Below are 21,812 nucleotides of genomic sequence, written 5' to 3'. Positions count from 1 at the left end.
GGAAGAACTTCCCACCCCACCACTACAACGGTCACATAAAATTGCTGTCGATCAATATATAACTGTCAACATTCATTATCAGCTCCACAACCAGTAAGCGTGGAGGTCTGCGAAAAGGCAATGCTGAACACCAACACTGGACGACAAGAGGAGGAAAGCTGGGAATGGGCCGCAGGGTACAACACACCACAGCACATTTCCCCAAGTGCAGATGTGCAGAGGAATAGCAGGGCAGCAGCAAAAGGAAAGACAGGACAATGCAGACCTGTGGGAAGCGAGCGGGCATCAGGATGTTTTTGGAGGCAGAAAGGGAGATCAATTATGCAGGGTCTCAAAGGTGAGGACATCAATAACATCAAAGTTAACATCTGTGTGCATGTTCTCATGTGGCATTTATTGTGGCATCACATAGTATGGACACAGAAGGTATTTACACCCAAATGAGATTCACACAGACAGATAGAAAAGGGTCACGAACGGCATACAGAAAGCATGTTTTTAGGCATACAAAGAACAAAAATATTAACTAAAGATGCTCTCCTCACTCCAGAAGAGGCAGCCAGACCTTGCCAAGTAAGGTCTGCTGGAAAGAGTTCTCCTCAACAGTCTGCCACAAAATGGGAGACTGAGGAAGGGAAAGAAGAAATAAAAAGTGCTCCAGACATGGCCTATTACAAATACCTACCAATTTTCACAACATGTATTTCCTAACTCGTACTATATAGTTTCTCCAGCCCATGTTCAGCTGAAGGAAGTTTCAGAGTTCATACCTGTAATCTGGGGACAGTGGGAGGAGGGTTACTTTTTCTTAAGCACATTTCTCCCCCTCTCTCAGGCTTATGCTGCATAATTGCAGCTACAGTGTAGGTTTTATTGCTAGCATTTAGAAGAGTAAGTGCTCACTGACACGCAAGATGGGAAAGGTTCCTCCCCTGGGGAACAGAACAGAGAGACTGATTAAGCGACCGGTGGGTATTTAAGAACATAAAAAATATTGGCAGATCAGGGCTGCAGCTCTCACTGAACAGGAGCCGGTGCAGGAACAGAGCGCGCCTGCTGCTTTCCAGCAGGGTGTACCATTGGTGAAGAATAAGTCTTTAAGCTTAGGATTTTTATACACTTTTTAATAGCAAGAAGGTTGAAAAGTAATTACATTTGCTGCTCCAGAGGCACGAATCAGGGGCTCTTGTTCTGTCAGACCGGTGAAGCAAACCTGGTGGTCCATATTCCATCCTGCCTCCCTCCCAAATCCTTTTGTAGAAACTGGCTAGCAGCATAGAATTTGCAGTAGCCACCTGATTTTAAGAACCCATTTACAGTTAACAGAAATTACCATAAAATATATTGACTGATTGGACTATTTTAACATTTTAAAGACAAAACCGAGCAAATTAGTCAGCCAAGCCTACATGAAACACTAGTAGCAAAGCGAGGTCTAGACAGCACAGGTTTGCTTTCAGTCCTATACTCCAGACCACTGTACCATGTTGTTTCTTCATTTTGGTTAATATTACTGTGGTGATATTAAGAGTATATGCAGAAAGAAATAAACAATTAGGATTTCTGGTTTTTAAAGAGCAATAGTAGTGCCCACACATGGAAACCTTTGAAAACGTTTCAAAACAGCACAAAAGAATAAATACATGACAAAACTATTGAAATAATTTACAAACTACAGAAATATAAGCTATAACCCTTCCTGCACTGATGACAAATTCCTTAATTTGGTACAAAAAAATAGAAAATATATACTTAAAAATATTTTTCAACATATTTAGACTTCTGAAGTTATACCTATTTTTTTTTTTAAGAGCTATGCAGCAAAATGTCATAAACAAGTTCATACTAACATAATGAGGATATTTTTCAAGTAAATGCCAACAGCTAAAGATAACTAAAATGATGCTACAAATCATTTCAGTTGTATTTGATTAGGACATCATTCTACTACCAAATAAGATAATGGAAACTGTTTCTAGAAGTTTACTGAAATTACACATTCCCACATGTAGAGATCAAATCTAAGACTGAAAAATCTAACTGTGAGGGTATCTATCACATAGCCGTATCAATTCTTTTCAAAGTAGTCTTGTCCTCCAAACTGTCAACACAACAAAGAAGAAAAATATCAGTTTCTTTCTGCAGCTCAAGATAGCCTTGGGAACACCTCATTATAGCAATAAGCGGCATTGCTAGTGGGTCACACTGTGTTCTAACACAGTCCTTCAGTCTTCATCTTCATTTGTGCCGCAAAGAAAAAGCAATGGATTTGTCTTTGAAGACACCTCTAAGTAATTTCCCTTCCCACCAGTATCTTCTGAAAGTCTGTCAGGTTCAGATACATGGTTTTCTTCTTGTTCCTGTAAAATGCAGCCTGGAGTAGCCAATCCTTCAGGCTGTTCTGAAAGTCTAATTGCAGTGTGCATTTGCTTTTCTAATTCCTCTATCAATTTTCCAGGAGGAGACGTAGATTGCAAAGAAACCTTTGATTTTTCATCACTAACCTCAAACGTCGAAGTGTTTGTGCCCTGCCTTAATCCATTACAGTCAATAAGTGGAGCTGTCCTCTCCTCTTGAAGCGTGTCTTGTACAGAATTTATTTCCCCATCTTCACTGGTTGAGGACTCTGGCTCATCTGAATCAGAGCCTTCTGTCTCAGATGAAGTACTGCTTGATTCTTCAGACTCACTTGTCTCCAACTCAGAGGAAGGCAGCTGTTGCCTGGAAACTCTGCCAGCAGCTTTTAACATGCTCTCTTCCTCTTGTACCAGCACTGCTGCCACTTCCAGCTCTTCTAGTTCAAATCCTATGTGGGACTTAGTGAGTGTGGTTTTCTGCAAGGATTCAGAGAGTGCAGCCAACTTTTTTGACCTTTAACAAAGAACAAGATACAGAACTTACAAACAGAACTTTCCCATCTGATAACGAGAACACAAATCTTAAACATTCCTACTATTTGTTTGGTTTGCAGACAACTTTCTCCTTCAATTATGATTGTAAAAGTAGATGCTACAGAGGGAGAGGGGAGAGATCAAAAGTATTCATAATTACTATTATTTTGGGTAACCTTTGCCCACAAGGCTAGACAATACCCCACTGAAAGTCTATGGTGACACTTTCAGAAAAGATAGTGCTTCTTTGATGTTTCAGCACTGCACAGTAAGGGAAAACAGACCTTTTCAGGATTACTGCTAGCAGCAAATTCTGCAGTACTTGGCTTGCTGGATTAAGTTTATATGCAGCAAAATCATTTTGATTTACTACCCTTCCAGATACGTCTGTTAAATGCAGATGAACTGATAGAACGTAGCTGATCAGGTCCATCATGGTGATATATCCTCCTCCTTTCAAAGCTAGCTTGGTGTACCCATGATAGCAGGAGATGTTCAGTGCTGTCTGTAGATCTGCTTTACCTTTCACTTATAACTCAGCTGAAATATAATTCAATAGAAATATCAAGAGCATTTAGATAAACACGTCTGATACAAGAGGCACACTACGTCAGCTTCCAACCTTTGGTACAGCCATAACCATTTCCTCAAGTGTTTTGAAGTCAGCACATGCTTTACCAGAAATGTGCATCATGGATTTATAAATAGAGAGAACAAGAAGTAAGAGAGTGCCTTGAAATGGGGGGGAGGGAAGGGTAAAGGGGGAGGGTAAAGGGAAAAAGGGGTATAAAATAACAAACATACATCCTGTTTCTTGTTGTAGAGTTTTGCCTCAGACTATCAATCAACTTTTCACCACTTCCTGCAACAGCAGGTCTACTATAAATCCTGCAGCAACTGACTGGGTTTCATTTCCTCTGCCAAACCTGCTAACCTGCAAGGCATGACACACTGACAGTGGAGCAAGTAGCTGATAATGTAATACATGACTCCTGCGAGGCAAAAGTTAAAGTGCTTGTTCTCTCAGTTGAATGATTTTAAAGATCTTTATATTCTATTTCCCAGGGGGCATAATTACTCAGTATAACATAGACACGTCATTTTTTTTTTCTCCTAAAGGAATTGTATTTAAAAGTGGGGGAAGGGAAAGTCAATGCAGATTTTTTTTTTTTTTTTTTTTTTTTTTTTTACACAGCATAACATACAAAAGCTAAACTTGGAATAAAACATACTAAGCTTCCTTAGTTCAACCCACAGACTTAGAAAACCAAGAAATAAGTGTTTACCAGGAGTAACTGAAGCAACAAAGAAAAACTTCTATTTCTAGGATTTTGAAATCTGAAGCTAAAAATTAAATCACAACATTATATCCCAGCAGCTTCCAATACAAACATGGGTACCAAATCTTAAAAAGCTGCTTACTTAACACTGTTCTAGTTTGTTCTGTTTGATGAGACATTTCCATTTTATTTTTGTCAAGAACTTGAAATTTTTCTTCAAAAGTTACAGAGAATTTGAGAAACTGCCAACCTAATTGGGAACACAGAAAGCATTCTCCCTGTTCCATACGTGAAAAGAAAAAGAAGCCAAGTGATAAACAGAAAGGTTCATGAAGCCCTGCAGTAGGTGGTAACGGAGTAAGAGGCTTGCAGGGAAATTTGCTTCTTGAACGCACTGGTGAGAAGCTGGTTTATACCCTGCGTCACACATGTATATCCCTTTCAGAAAGCATTTTGCTTTGCTTTTAAAACAGTCTCTTTCCTTCCTTCTAATTATACCTATGCATGTTCTCTGGAGGGAAGGGATGCCATCCAGAGGGACGTGGACAGGCTGGAGGGGTGGGCCAGTGTGAACTTCATGAAGTTCAACAAGGCCAAGTTCAAGATCCTGCATGTGGGTCATGGCAATCCCAAGCACAAATACAGGATGGGGGAGAATGGATTGGGAGCAGCCCTGAGGAGAAGGACTTGAGGGTGTTAGTTTAGCTCAACATGAGTAGGCAGTGTGCGCTTGCAGCCCAGAAACCAACCATGTCCTGGGCTGCATCAAAAGGAGCGTGAGCAGCAGGTTGAGGAAGGGGATTCTCCTCCTCCACGCTGCTCTCCTGAGACCCCACCTACAGTCCTGCCTCCATCTCTGGGGCCCCAACACAGGCAAGACATGGACCTGCTGAAGCAAGTTCAGAGAAGGCCATGAAGATAAGGGGGCTGGAGCACCTCTGCTCTGGAGACAGGCTGAGAGAGCCGGGCTTGTTCAGCCTGGAGAAGAGAAGGTTCCTGGGAGAACTTAAAGCAGCTCCCAGTGCCTAAAGGGGCCAACAAGAAAGGTGGAGAGGGACTTTTTACAAGGGCCTGTAGGGACAGGACAAAGGGGAATGACTTTAAACTAGAAGAGGGCAGATTTAGATGAGATCTTAGGCAGTAGTTCTTCCCTGTGAGGGTGGTGAGACACTAGCACAGGCTGCCCAGAGAAGCTGTGGCTGCCCCATCCCTGGCAGTGTTCAAGGCCAGGTTGGACGGCGCTTGGAGCAACCTGGTCTAGTGGAAGGTGTCCCTGCCCATGACAGGGGAGTTGGAACCAGATGATTTCTAAAGTCCCTTGTAACCCAAACCATTCTGTCATTCTACATGTGTGCATGCATCTCCTTCCCCTGTGAGAGTTGTTAATAATAGTAAAGTACAACCCTTTTTACTGTCCTATTGCCTGACTGTTCACAAGTACACAATGAGCTTTAAAAGCTAAATGTGCCTTGTGACAGAGAACACTGGTTTGTACCCATTTTTATATGTAGTTCATTGAGCAACTGTAGGCACAACAATTTCCTCTAGTGATACATCTTTGGCTTCAGCTGAACCTCAGTCTCACCTACCTATTTTACTAATGCCATCATAGGTAGCAAATAAACTTTGAAAGTGCTGTTTGTCCTCTCACCTCTTCTGTCACGTCTGTCACTTTGATTCCAAATCCTCTATGTATTTTTTGAATTTTCCCTATTTCTGCTGTTCTGACTTTTCATTAATACTTTTTCCTGCTAGATATTCTCAGTCCTTGAAATCACACCCTTAAAATCCTCTCCTCCTCTTTTACTGTTCTCTTATAATGCAGTTAACATGTTAGATATAGAAACATGTCACATAACCGAATCAAATATTAAGGAGATGTATAGCATCATGTACTTTCTGGCATTAATAAATACTTCACTGTGCTCCATTTTACTTAATGCCTAGTGTTAAGGAAGAAAACACACAGTGATAGACTGATTTGACTCAACACACATTATGTTACTAAATTAGATGTAGTCCTACTGACAGATAAAAGAATGGCCTCTCTAAAGCAGCAAGTGTTTGATCACTCTATACACAAATGGGTTTTTATCAATGAGTTCAAAGACAAGAAGTGAAAAGGCTGGTGCCTAACAGATACAGACAGACACCAGTCCTACTGGGTAACTGTAAAACTGCAGAAGGAATTCTTAGCCTGAAAACCTTGGGTTAATTCCTTTGGAGTGATCAAAATACACATCAAAACAATGATAATAATAGATTTCATAAACTGTGGCTTCAAGTTTCACGTTTAGTCCTTTTTCCCAAAGGTTTTGATAGAACTACTGAGACAGGACATGCTTTTTATCTTTACAAAGGATTACAGGAAAAAAAAGCCATTGATTAAACAGTCTGCTCTTCCCTTCTAACAATCACAGCACAAATAGATACTCTGCTTGGATAAGTAAATGCCTGCAAAGGCCAACAATTCCATCTGTCCTCTTAACCCGCACAACTGCCTTACTTCAGCTTTCTCATGTAGTGGTCTCATGGAGCAATGTGGCTGCCAAAACCATGCACAAGGATACAGTCCATGAACTACCAGGCAGCATGTTTCAGGACAGGGGAAGGGGGGCAGACCTTCTTTCTCTCTACGCTATCAATGCCCCAAGATCATGTTAGGCCAACCACAATAGGAATCTTCTAATAGGCAATTTCAAAAATAGAATATTTGACTAATTTTCTTAGCTCTTAGCCACATCAGGTATTTGATTTAAATAGCATGAACAAGTCTCCTTTTCAGTTACTTAGATTTCATAGTAGGCTACATGTTTCTTCCCAACTTTCACTCTGGCCATTAAGTCTCTTCCAGAGCTTTCATTGCAATACAAGAAACAAAACTGTCACGCTCTTGATAAATTTATACATAAAAGCAGAAAATCCCGCTCCCCAACTTTCAAATCTTCTATTAAAAGGGGGAAAAAAAGAAAAATAGTACTTGAAGAACAGCTTGCTTCCCCTCCCCTGCTTTCCCCTAACTAACAGAATTAGAATTAGCTATCTGTCCTTCTTGTTTAAGGCAATTACCTAATATCAAGGAAAACTGAGTTTCAGGAATGCATTTCATTTCATTTCAGCCTTAAGAAAAGGTGGCGGCACTTTCTGGACAAAAAACAAGGCAAACAACATAAAAATCAGAACATGGAAATGCTTTCAACACGAGACTGTGGGTCTCTGAGCTAATGATTTCCATAGACAAAAGATAAGCAACAATTGAGAAAACAAAAAATGAGACACCCGAAATGAGATAACATGTATTAAATACTTGCAGTAAACAGGTCCTGCTGTTTCCAAAATCTTTTGAGGAGTGTTTTAGAGATTAGACAGCAAATACTTCAATTTTTCAAGTATGATTAATGGAATCGCATGATTACTTTCAGACATGCTCATTCAGTACGCACGTGTGGTAATGATATTGCATTATTATGGTGCTAGTGTTCTTACATAAACATGCATAATAAGCTTTAAAGGTGCTACATATGATAATTATTAGTCATCACGATATCAGTTGCTTAAGGAAAATGTTTAATTACAGGTTAAACTGAGCAGATGCATGTTTTGTTTAATGTTTAACTTTGAGGAACAGATAACAGCAGCATCTCAGGGCTTGTCCAGGTAGTCTGGAATTTAAATTTCAAAACAGAACTATTGTAGGCCTTGTCTAGGCACAGGAAAGAGTCTCTCCATGTGCTAGAAGAAAAAAATCTTGTTCCACAGATCTCAGATTATAAAAGAGTAAAACTGGGGTGAAAAGAACAAATAATCACATGAGATTTAGCAAATAAAGGGAGATGGATAAAACAAGGGAAAAAATAGGATTATGGCAACAGGAAAGGGAAATCATTAGTTTTACAGCAAAGCCCACCTGTGGCAGCATGAAGGGAAGTGATGGTGGTAGGGACTGACTGCAATGCTGAGACATAAGGAGCAGCCAGTGTGGGAGGAGAGCAGGACACAACTTCAGTTCAAGATTAATGCTCCTAAAAGCTTTGGTTCTACCTTCTGTTCCAAGGAGCACAGAGGGCACTAGGATCTGATGAATCAAGACAGCTCCTATCTCCATAACACAGAGCTGTGAGAAAAAGGTCTCACAGAAGACATACATTAGGGATTTGACTGCTTCCAAGGAATATTTAACATAAACTGGAAGGGAAGGCAAGAAAGTCAACCTAGCCACAGAAAGTAAAAAATAAATGCAGGACTTGGGGGATGCATCCAGCCACAAAATCCACTAATTCTTCCCAAATGTTAAAATAAGTAATTATGCTTCTGTATATGCTATGTCCATCAGTCAGCAATAGCACTACAAAAGGAAAAGGTTTTAAGAAGAAGTGTTAATGGACCAGGCCTTTCCATCTGCCTGGTATTTGCCGTACATCCAATTCTCTTGCTTTAGCAGTTTAGTTATATTGAAAGAAGTAAACAAACAAAACTCAAAGAGGACTTGAAAATACGGAAATATTCTGTATGATGGGTGGCACTGCATACTCCATCATGGCATGGGAGTTACATATCTGAAACACTGCGTAGAGTATTTGCAAACATGGCAGTAGGCAGTCAAATTGGCAGCACAGCCTTTCAAAGCAGGAGTCAGTAATATTTCACCATGGAATGAAAAATGACTTTTCTTGCACAGGCACAAGCTCTAGCTTGCTTTTGTTTTGTAAACAATAAAAGGATTATTTCTACTGCCTCATAAGTTTTCTGAAGTACACAGTGTACACTAGGTGTAAGGCACAGCAAAATACAACAGAACGTTCTTATTATCTCTGCCGGCTCAATCACAATCAAGTCAGTGTACAGCACACAAGTGCTGTCATGGCAGATTGAGCTGTTCTTGCCCAAGCACAACACAAAAGCAAGCATGGGAACCTGTACATCAAAATCACTTCTAACAGCTTTGGTTACCAGTCCGGTGTTTGAATGTGACCTAACTGGTCCTGGAACCAAGCTGAAGCCTAACTAATCTTGGAATCAACTGAAGTCTTGTTATATTATGTTGTTTGAATATGGTTAGGGCTATTCACTATATTATAATGGGAATCAGTCCTCCATGCTAACAGTGCTCTAACCTGGCTCTACAGGGCTGACAAGCCCTGTTTTAAGTGTAAACCACTTTAATTATCTTTACACCTTACAATGAAGATAAACAAGTCTCATAGAAACAGTAGATGCTTCAAGTGCAGACATGCCTTTGCAGTGTCATAGGTTCCACCAAATACGAAAATAGATCCGTCTCATTGTCAAGCAGCCACATCCTGGTAGGCCTACAACTCCTTGAGATACATTCAAATACCAACTAGCAGGATGCTGTGCCAGTCAGCAGGGCTGATAAATACAAGAAGGGCAGCTATTGAACTTAGCTGCATTCAGCAGGAGCTCTGGACACATAGAATCCATCTAATAGTGAAGTTGTTGCATTAAGCAAAAGGCTTTCTGTCCGCAGGATCACAAGGTATTCCCAACTGCCTTGATTTTATGTATTTACTGTATGAGAAGCTACCAAATTTAAGGAGAAAGCACCAGTCTATAATTAAACTACCTTTCCTCAACAAGGCCTGACAAAACTCAGACTTATATGAGAGAACGTTTCATAGACACCCTCTTTCTTAGATAAATCAGATAAGATAACAAGCAATACAACCAGTCAAGAGTATAACCACGTTAAACGTGTTCCAAATGACATACCTGGCAGCATTGCTCACAATTTCCCACGATTATTCTTTTAGCCAGAGGCATCATAAGTATTAAGACAATTCCAGAGTTAATATTATCTCAGACATCACCAGATATTATCCCAAAGTAGAGCCTCAGAAGTTCAGATTCAGAGAACATGTAAATTTAGTATCTGCAAGACACTGAAATGACAGTTAAACTATAAGGGATAATGAAATTTTCTGCCTTGCCACAAGCCTGGTTGAGGACAAGCTGCAATTGGACACAGCTGACATTTCTGCATGGACTGCCACTGGTGAGCAAAAGGGCACCTGCAAAAGGGGAAGACTATCCAGTGCCTTCAGATCATCTTATTTTGCCACTGCCCAGAGTGGTTCCAGCTGGATTCTATCCATCACTGTCTGCCCAGGCACAAGGGGTATGAAGAGACATTGTTCAGTGTTCATTCCCTTGATAATGCCAACATTAACTTCTTACAGGAACTCTGTCATGATCTTGATGAAAATCAATAATCCTATGGCAGTAAGTCTACTACTTCTGCTCTCTCAAAGCCAACCATGATACCAAAAGATAAGGAAGTAAGCTCATACAAGCTCATACACAGCTGACAAAGCATCCAACTATTCTTATATATACTTGAGAGGAAAATAAATTGCTCTTCCATCTACAATCCAGGTGTTCTCTCTAGTCCTGCACAGCTGCTTGAGCAACCAAACTGACGATCTTTGGGGGAAGCCTCCTGAAGTGAGAATTGATGCCTGTTAGGCAACACTGTAAGTCACTGGAACAGCATATTCTGACACTGAGAGGTGGAGATAACGTGAGGGAAGACATGGATACTCTTGAACTGCTGTAACATAATTTAAATGTCTGGGCTTTAGACCAACAGTAGTGTGCTTCCTTCGGAAGGGCACCTAACAAAGCCAAATATCCCTCCACACTTGACATATGGTTTTAAACAGCTAGAAAGAAGAAAATAATGCAATGATTGAATTCTTATGACATAGAATTGAAAGGCAATTTGATTTTAATAACATTTTCAAGACTTGAAAGAGTCTAGGTTTGATCAACCCCAACTCGTAAAACATAGAAGCAATAATGGTGATGGCATTGAATGCAAAAGCAGACTTTATTAATGTAGAAACATCTAAAGTCAACATGAACAAAAAAAAGCATAAATGGTTGAATAATGAAATTGGGTCAGAAAGAATCTTTACAAATGGACATTCAGCTGCAATAATAAGAAACTCGTCACACTAAACACACCATCCGTTTGCCAAAACTACTCTTTAGAAATCATGGGTTACAAAAGAACATGAGCCTCAGAATCTGCCTGGAGATAAGAGCCTAAGACTCAATTATACCTTTTAGCATGTGTTTTATATGAGATGCTATATTTCACCATTTTTATTTCACTTTCAAGGTTACTCCTAAGGAGTGCTTCAAGTTATACGCTAGTCCATGACCTCCAACCATAGTGAAGTAGTTTTGAAAAAGCAAGCTCAGAATCAGTGAACAAAAATACTCCAAAATAAGTTCTGAAAGGAATGCATAGCAGAAAGCCTGTAGTCTTGGTAAATGTTAATGGTGACAATCACTTTGCCTATCTGCACACACTGTGCATTACAGACTATGACAAGGAATGTAACTTCACACTCATTTTGGGTGAAGTACCTCATACATGCCTTTACCCCAATTCCCCACAAGCTTGGGGAAACTTTTATTTCATCCAGCCTCTGGGAACGCAGTTATTCTCTACAGTGAAACATAGCTAAAACTTAACAAAGCGTAACGATACTACCATGAAGTTTAAGGCATGAGGTGGAAAAGAAAATATACATGGCACCTGAACCACAGGGCAACCCTCTCATGGAAAGAAAAGAGCCCTCGTTTCAAAGAGCGCAGATAATATTCTTATACCTGCACCATGCACAGAAAATGCCAGAGATTTGTAATGAACAGAAAAGTCTAAAACCTGTTTTACATCCCTTTTCAAAAACGGCAATTCTAGACACAAAATTCATTATTGCATCAATTAAACAGAAAGATGAACATGCAACATTTACTAAATCCCTTTCCAGCCTTCATTAGCTGGTTAGCTCATCATAACCCTACCTGGCTTATGAGATCTGAAAGAATCACAGAGTAGGTAGTACATTAACAGAGAGAAACACAAGCAGCACCACTCAACAGTTTCACATGCTTGGTTTATTATACATTTTTATAATAAGTGGCAGAACCAGCAACTAACTCCATTAAAATCTCATTAGCTCTGATCAATGAGTATGGAAAATAATATAAGAACAAAGCTGAATTTAATGTGTTAGTGAAGGAGAAACAGGACCATTTTCTTCAGGAGTCAGGTAAAAATTGCCCTAAACTTTAACTAATCTTCTACATTATCTGCAGCAAAAAGAGAGACAGATGAGTGTAAACACAACAGAAATAACACAACATTTGTTCACATGATGTAGTACTAGATTAACCATTGTCTTCACAGGAAAGACACGCACACCACTAAAGTCTGCTTCATTTCTATACTCCCTTATGAAAAGCCAGATGCTAAAATAAAATGTGCTCAGTCTATTCAAGACATTTGATGCAACTGCAGGTACGAACTCATTCTTTCCACTTCTCAAAAGAATGGATTCTTGGTTTTAGCCTGACTAGCTTAGGTTTACAAGTTATACTGTTAATTGTTTCCAACAACTCTTGGAAACCAGGCAACTTCAATCAAATTTAAGAGCAACTAGAGTTTAAAAACAGATCTTTAAATTCCTACATATTTGATGAAAATAAGCAGAGGTATAAGTAATGACCCTCAGAAGAGGAGCAGAACACAGCTATCGTGCATTGGCTTGCTAGGAAGCCATGATGTGCACGTACCAACCACGATCGGTGCTAAAACCAGCTACCGCTTATGCTGCCTCTTGCCTGGTAGAGGTGTCAAACGATGCGGTGAAGAGATTAGGGCACAAGGCTTGGGTTTGTAGAAGTTCACAGCATCTTTTTTTGCTCCCTCCCTTGTAGACATCAGACAAAGTGTGGACTGGAAAAGCATTAACTGCACACAAAATCTTTATCTTAAACATAGGAAAACCACACTATAAAAAAAAGAGAGCACTGGGTTCAGAAAGAAGTCTGGAAAATACATCTCTCTGTAAGCAAGATGCCACCACTTCAAATTGACGGGATTAGAAGAGCAGAAATCCAGTATAAAGAGACTACTTTTGACAAGAGAAACCCACCACTTATCTTCAGGTGACAAAAAGCAGTCCTGCACCACAGAACAATGGCTAATGTGGAAGAATCCGGTAGGTTTAAGGGGAACATAAGATGCTTTCATCTTGAAATTTTGGCTTTTAAAAGGCATTAAACAAATTCTGAAACTAAGAGAATGACATACTTACACTGCAATCCAACTTGCAGCCTTGTAAACATGAACTGCTATCTACATAGCTTAAAGTATTACAGTTTGTTAACCATAAATCAAATATAAACCATAGCACCATCGTTTCAATTTAAGTGACTTCTTTTATGTTAATAAGTCTGAGTATTTCAAGTGACTTTCCCTCTGTATTTATTCTGAAATTCCACAGTACTTCTTTCATACTGATCTAAATACTGCATGAGTTGAACTTCACATTTATAAATATTTAAAAAAAAAATAATATAAAATGAAGCTTTCCAATATAACATCTTACTTTCATTACTTGGTCTTTTTGATAAGTTGAAACCAAACTTTTACAATCATGGATTATAGAAGAAATCAAGTACAGCTTTGTTATGTAGCTGATCCTATGAAAATATTCATAAGAGAAAACAGACTTGGAATTAATATTGGACTATAAAAAGAATCTGAACAGTATTTATATGTTTTAAGAATACTTTAACTGAGCTTAGAAGTAGCTCAGTGTTGCCAAAATAGCTTCAGAAAGTTGCAGCCAGTCCAAACATTTAACAATGGCACAGCTTCCAAAGTTTTATATGATAAATACAAATTATGAAAGATGAATAGATAACTCAACACAGAAGAGACAGCGGGAAAGGAACACATTTTATAATGTGATAGAAAGTACTGGCTACATTACAGGAATGGAACACTGACAATTGTTCTACATTAGCCTTGTCTCCCTCAAATTTCTTAACTGCCATGACCTAGAATTTGGTCTTCACCATCACTGCTGGTGATGTAGAAGACAGCACTCTTAACACTGTAAATTACACAATCTGCATTTACAATATAGGAATGAAAGGTACTTACACAAAGCAGTGCAGAAAATATGAATTTCAGTGTCAGAATAATGCTAGTAAAGTCATGTATTACAAAAATAACAACGATGACAATGGACAGGCTTAAAGACACAAACACTTTACTCCAACATGATTCTACCCCTTTACAATGGAGTTTAACCACCAAACAACAGAAGTCCTAGTCAGGTTGATCATAGTTTTAACTCTGACACTGCTCCATTGCTTCTGACTGAGACCCTTAACACTCGAGAGGAGAACACCACCTGTAGCCTTCCCACTCACAATCCATTTTCAATTCAAACAATCCAAACACAAGACACCAAATCTGAGCATCTTGCAAACTCCTGGCATGAAAGCAGATTTTTTGCAAGGGCATAAACTGAATGGCCTGTTCCCATCCTCTCACCCCACACCCTGCTGTGTTTGTAGGACACCTAGTATCAGATACTCCAGAGCATGATCACACCTCTTATGAACAACAGTAATTAATACTACTAATAATAGCACCACCCCCCACTGAATTGGCTGGAGAGCTGTCTTCCTGGCCGACTTGCAGGCCATGGCCCAGTTCTTGCAAGGAGATGTTCCCAGGAAATAGTGGAGAGCAGGCATTAGGCCACAGGCTAAGTTAGCACCTCATTCCACGCTTGTTTCCTCTCTCATTCTACCACTGTTCTGTCTTGAAATTCATGGGGCAATCACTGCAAGGGGCAGGTGGAAGAGACCATGCTAGCTACTGACAAGGTTGGAAACAAAACAGGAAGACATTATCAGCCTGCAGATCAGTTTCCCACTTTGATCACAGCTGCACACTCCACCTGCTCAGAGAGGCAACAGCCACACAAGCTCATCCTTCCCCTAGTCAAAACAGAAGAGGAGTCAGCTGAGATGTGCTGACTGAAAAGACATGACATCGATCACTGACCCTTCTGCACACAGAGAGGAACTGCCTCCCAACAACTTTGGAAAATCAAAGCAGTAGCCTGAGGGGGGAAAAAAATGGCTTTCTTCTTTGCCTTCTCTACCCACAGCAAGGTGCATTCAGACACAGCCTGAAGGAATATGAGCTATAGAAAAGCGATGGAATAAATAGGAAAAAAACAACAGAGGAAAGGAGAGGAAAAACATCAAAGGAAGCTGCAGCAGCAGCTAGGAGGAGAGATTAAATCCCTTGTTAAAAATCCATGTTTTACAGGGCTTGCTAAAACATATATAAAGGGGAACTTCTGGTATTTTATCCACCTGTCTATCACCTTTTTCAGCCTTCAGGGCTAACAGTGTTTTGCTTTAAGCCTCTTAAGTCAGCATATTACATTACTTGGGTATTGTTATTTACAAAGTGCTCTACATGCACCTACTGCTTTACAGACAATTGAAGTGACAGCTCAAGCCTTAAATAAGATGCAACATTTAATGAGAGGCATGGCAGCTCGGGATGACAGTAAACAAAAAGAAACTGTATTAAAAACATGCATCAAAACAATGAAACAGGAGACATATAACGTGCTTGCAAATTATTAGTTACTATTTTTAAATCAAAGAATGGAGATCTAAGGATTAAGAGCAGATGACTTGGGATGAAAATAAATAAATCTGGGCACCAACAGCCAACGTACTCTTTGATAAATTGGTAAATCCTTATCTAAGTTTTAAGGAAAATGACAGCATTTCCCCTTGTAAGATTAGAAAAGGCTGTTTTAGTAGCATAATAAATTGCACAGAATCTCAAATACTTTCTGCACCAGATCCATAGCTAGTGTTGGAACCATGAGGTCTTTTTTAGCTAGGCTATCTTGATGGAAACAAGTAAGACAGTACACAATTACCCAACATCCTGGGGAGAACGAGCCACCTCGTAATTACTCTTCACTAGGAAAACGTGAAAACTTATTGCTGCCTGAATTTTTCCTGTTTGCTGTTCAACTACATGGATTTTATTTGTAGTTCTTTCTTGTTATACTAAACAATGGCTAAGAACTGAAAACTCTATGCCATCATGTCTGCAGACAATCCAAATCAATCTTTAACTTTCTTATCAATGAACTACTGAGTTTATTGCGCTCTCGCTGTAACACAGGTCATTCAGATAAGTACATTCATGGAACCTTTTTTCCCTTAATTCTCTCATTTTTTCAACACCTTTTTGAATAGACACTAGAATTAGTCTGTGGTTTAGCACAGTCTCACAAATCATCTATTTTAAGGTCATGCTACTTCCTTCTCCCAAATGATACTACTCTGCTTTTTCAGCTGAAGATTGCACTCGCCTTCTTACCTCTTCAGAGATAAATAGGTGCTCGGGTTCAAACCATTCCCAAGCATGGCTCAGCCTATTTTTCTAGAGGTGCTGCCTTCAACTGCCTTATATTCTCCAATGTATAACTAAGATCTACAATCTTTTATTGTGAATATGCCATCTTTCACGTGGCTGTATTAAAATGCACATTGTTCAATTGAGCCCATTGCCTGTGCAATTCATTTTCTACCTTTAACTAAATAACGTCATATCACGATTTTTTATTAAAAAAGACATATACTGTATTTTCTTACAGATTGCTAAAGATACTGGACTGTACTCAAAAAAACTCTGAAAACAATGGATTATCTTAACTTTACACAGCAACAAAAGCCTGTCTTTTCACAGGCTTTTTTCACTACCCCCCCTTCCAATGTTTCCTAGCACACTGACATATTAGTAACTCCTACAGTTGGTGGTATGTAAACTGAAATATGCATAAAATGAACCACGAAGAGACCATTTGAAGTGGCCACTCACATTATTGGTAAAAGCTCAAAAACCAGCTGGGACATCTGAAAGTTAATACAGCACTACAGACCACCAAAGAAGTGAATGAAAAGCAAACCTAACGCAGCATGATTACTCGAGGTAGTAAGCAAACATAGTGCTGCATGCTGAACTAGCTGCCAGCAGTAGTAATGCCAGCTTGCAAAGCCTGCTAAGAAGGAATTACAGTAATTACAGCAAGTCATCACAGGACAGTAAGGGTGAAGCCAGGTAACTAGATAAAACACAGCGTTCTTGCTGTGTTTATGGGAAAAAAAGTGACCACAAGTACCACCAAGAGTTTTTGGTTTATCCCTTATACTTGTACGGCTCTTGTGAAGATGAAACAACAAAGGAAAGAATAGCCTTCAAATTAAAAATCTCCAAACTCCAAAAAGTTGTTTTGCAGGGGATGGGGCAGGGAATTAAGTGGCTTCAGTGTATCCACAATGACAATACTATTGAAGAAGTATAGTGAAAAATATAATCCTCTAACTACAAGATAGACTGAAATAAGGGATTTTGTGATGGTGGCAATGGGGTGGTTACACTATCTGGTAAGTAACAGAACTGGCTATATCAGAACATAATGCTGACAGCAAGGCTGCTTTCAAAGCAGTGACGTGAAAGCAATTCAGCTTTTCTCTGCACCACCTGCTTTGAATACCAGAGTTTTTAATCCAACCTGACATTACCACAGCCTTCACTAAACCAAGGTTAACACAGGCAGCAGTGAAGGCAAAGTAAAACCTAGAGAGTTTTAACAGTACCTAGACAGCAGAGCACAGTTGACCATGAAACTAATACACATGAAATACAGTACTATGAGGTATATTCTTCCTAAGGTCTGAAACGTATGAAGTGCTTTAAACATGCTGTACAATTCAGTTTAAACCCACAGTGCCAAGAAGCAGGATTTTCATCCAGAACATATTACTGCTTATACCTTTGTTCTTCTGAATCTTGGATGCTAAAAATTAGCGTATTCCTCTAGCATTTGACAATGCTTTAAAGCACCGATTAATTTTTCTTATCTGTTAATACATTTCCTCCTCCCCCCATTACAGATTGAAAATTTAATAAACTATCATGTTAGCAGTACATCATTGAAAACCTTTTAGGATAATTTTGTTGCTGCATCCTCCTGTCTGACCGTAATACTTCCATAGCAGAGGTGCACAGTCAACAAGTTACTGTTCACCCCTCATTCAGCAGTACAGTCCCGAGTTTCAAACGTTACATGGCAATGCCACAGAGTGAACAGGACTTAATGAGTATCAACCCTACAAGCAGCAAAAAGACAAAAAAAACTAACCTGAAAGCCTGTTTTTGCTTGATTCAAGTACTGAGCTTTATAAAACCCTAAGCCACTAAAGAAAAACATGCCAAGAAGAAACAGCTGCAAATGGCACAATGAAAATAGTTTCTACATAGGTTGAAACATTTTTCAAAGTCTTCCAGGTCTTAGCAAATAATAACCAGGTCAGATTTCTTCAATTTGCAGATAGATGATCAGTTTCACAAATAATTTTAACATACAATTGGAATATACGTTGAAATTCCATTTGCATTCATCTAAAGATCATAATATTTGACTACAGAAGACTAAAGATGTTATATGCTACAAAATATTTTCCCAAACATAGCAAAAGCGTAAGGTAATTCTTTAAGGAGGGCTATAATGCATGACCTGATCTCAGATGCTTTTTGCCCTACAAGCAAGGACAGCATAGCATATGGGCGAGCTGGTAACAACATACAAGGAAAATAAATAAGATGCTCTATAGAGAAGAGAACCTAATGTAAATTAGTAATAGACCTATATAGCTATGTAAATACTTACATGAACTGAAGAGAGGCTTTTGAAGATTCAGTGTGGCACAGTGCTTTTAAATGTGCACAACCACAGTCAAACTAACAGCACTACTCTGATTATCAAATGCACGCTTTAAAAAATGTTAGCAGGCCTGTCTCATACACTCAAATCCAGTCCCTTTTGCAAATAGAAAGAGATAACTTGTAAAATAAATGTTAAGAGTCAGATAAAGCCAAGAGAGAGGTCAGAATGAACATAAAGAAGTCTTCCCTCTACCAAATTTTAACCAATGCAACAGACTGAAACTACGATGCTGAAGGTTGAGTTCCTTATTCCCTTGCGCACTTTACAATCCATTGTGATGCAGGCAGTAAAAATCCTAGATCTCTAGGATCTTATTTTTTTCTGAAAGACTTGGGCTCCTTAATGCCTTTGCAACATCAGCCCTTAACTCTTCAGGCCCACATTACGCTATATTGATTAAAACAGTAATTCAGAAAACCTGGGGAAAAGGAAAGGGGGGCTGAACAATCACAGTCAATCTCATCACCTCAATGACATGCTGTGAATGTAATTAATCCTACATTTAGAGAACTTCACATCCTACACATAAAGCAGCAACTCCCTGCTGGCTTCAGACTAGGTAATTATGTTGTAACAAGGACTAGGTTTCGATTATAACAAAGAGATGAAAAGGAAAACAGACCTATGAAGCTAGCCTATCTTCTAGGGTATGTCTCACCTGCAAATCAAGAGAAGCAAACATAACATGCTTAGGAATATCTTCACTTTAATTTAGTTAGTTCCAATAAAGACAGCAGCTTCTACAGAGACTGTATAAATGCCACCAGGAATCCCCATTTTTATTTAACACAAATAGCCCATGCTTGAACTGGCATGTTACACCTACACTCACCCAAATTAGCAAGATTACATTTGTCTTAGGTTATGGAGCACGTGTATTTACACGTGTACACAGAACATGCATACACTAAACCGGTCTATATACCAGTATAACAAATCAAGTTGCAGATACCAGTTTGAAAGGGCTCACTGAGGCAGATCATCTCTCTCAACATACAGATCTCCTTTACTGCACAAGTTGAAGCTACTACAATACACAACACAATTTTATAATTTTTTGCAATAGAAAAGATGAATGAAAGGTGAGCTGGTAAGTTAACAAGTAGAAAACCAGTGATAATGAAAAATATAATCAAATTACATGGGATCAAATATCTTACTCTCCTGCATTCCTCATACCCATAAAACTTGGAGAAGTATACAACTGTGCATAAGCAAGTGTACTAACCCTTTGGGAACTGCCAGGAACACTAACAGCTTCACCTCAAATCCAGGAACACAGAAGATATACATTCAGTAAAGTTACGCATTTCAAACTAAACATGTATTTAAATGTCAGGTAAAAATACTTAAAATCGGCATGGGCTTAACTGTTCTCTTATGCGGTGATGCAGGACAGCATGCACTGAACTGCCTGCCTGGAGAAGATCTCTAGGAAGCTGTTCAGCCCTCCACCTAGCCACTCGCACTATGGCCAGCAGGCATCATGCAGCTCGGCTACCAGAAGGCACATATGTACAACAGTGGACAACAAAAAGCAACATGAATAGAGACTGGCACAAAGGGGGATACAAAACACTGGAGAAAGACATCAGGCTGCACAAAGGAACCTCAGCACAGCAAGAGTCAGTGAGTAAATACTTTGACTTCTATAAAGGACACCACTCCTATGGGGTCACAGACACGTAACTCCCCGCTGGCAGAAGGGGAAAAGCTCTCCTGCAGCAAACCCACACCCAGACTCCCCTGGTCTTAGCAGCCCATGCTGCAGCTATGAGACAATGAGGGTTTCCCCAAAACTCCTCCTCTCCCTCAGCTCCTTCTGCTCAAAGTAAGGTGTGAAAGATGGAGAAAAGCTCAGACTTGTAACACAAATTCAGTCAAACTTCTCCTTGGAGAGGCTGCCATATGTATAATAGGGGTTTGTAAAAGCTCTGACCTAAAAGAAAAAGAGGCATGCAAAGCAGACAAATTAAATTTAATTTTATTATGGAAATGAAAGTAATAACAGAAGTGACAGCAGGGTGGATGATAAGCTCACTTAGCAGGGGGATCAAATGAAGTGATGACATGTCATTATGACCTCAGGGGTTAAAGATGCAATTTTCCATCTGGCTGCATCTGGCTTTTCAACACAAATGTTGACACCACCTGCCGAGATTTACTACAAGCTGCCTTTGTCTCGCTTTTGTTACCCAGGTTAACATTTACTTCTCCCTCTTTTCTGGTAAGTTTTGCTGAGCAATATGCTCCCTTTTTTCAAAGCCTAATGAACAGTTAAAAGGATTTACATGCCTCTTTATACAACAGATCAAATTATTAATAGTAACTTCACAAGCAGCTCAAAGAGAGACTTGAGAAACCTAGAAAGCAGGTAAAATTAGCTTTACGATTACAAACAGGAAGATGAAATTTTAGCTATACTTGGCTAATACCCTGCATTTTCTAAGACTTCTAGGAACCTACTTTTCACTTAGGAAGAGGTACCTGAAAGAAATAATTGGGGGGGGGGGGGGGAATAAATAGAAGAACTAGCTTGTACTCACCATACCCGAGTGACTATTAGCCACCTGCATGTGTTTTATTCAGTTTAAGCATTTCCAATTCCAGATACATTGTGCTTAAAATAAATAATCTTTTGCCAGCCCAGTGACACATTCACTTCTTCATCTAATTTAGCCACAGCCAAACTATGATCTCAAACTAAATTTGTAATCAGCTATTGACACGCTGTTGGCTATGAGGTTTGTGTATTTAAAAGCTAGTACCTAACAGTGGTGTTCCTCTTTTGGACACTTGATCTGGAATAGGACTGTAGCTTCCCACCACTTGATACCTTCAATACCTTTTTCCTTCTTCTTTTCTAAACCTACAGCTCCCAGACTTTTCTCTGCCAGCACAGGTGAGCTAAAAAGCTTGCTTCCGGCTGTTTTTAAAGTGACCATATTCTTCACTAAAAAGAACCTACAGTCTGTTTTAACTGT

The 21,812-nt window shown here is 39.4% G+C and overlaps 1 protein-coding gene across 2 annotated transcripts in view; it reads right to left on the bottom strand.

Moving 5' to 3' along the window:
* Positions 1–1,103: 1,103 nt before the first annotated feature.
* SHQ1 (SHQ1, H/ACA ribonucleoprotein assembly factor) overlaps positions 1,104–21,812 on the bottom strand; it is a 53,450-nt gene continuing 32,741 nt past the window's right edge. For both annotated transcript variants that reach the window (XM_030501824.1, XM_030501825.1), the window contains exon 13: positions 1,104–2,871. In XM_030501824.1, the coding sequence (XP_030357684.1) occupies positions 2,226–2,871 (646 nt within the window). In that variant the 3' untranslated portion in view covers positions 1,104–2,225. The remainder of the gene's footprint in view (positions 2,872–21,812) is intronic.

Source organism: Strigops habroptila, chromosome 11, assembly GCF_004027225.2.
Source record: "Strigops habroptila isolate Jane chromosome 11, bStrHab1.2.pri, whole genome shotgun sequence".
Classification (NCBI taxonomy): domain Eukaryota; kingdom Metazoa; phylum Chordata; class Aves; order Psittaciformes; family Psittacidae; genus Strigops; species Strigops habroptila.
This window is presented reverse-complemented; position numbering and strand designations above follow the sequence as displayed.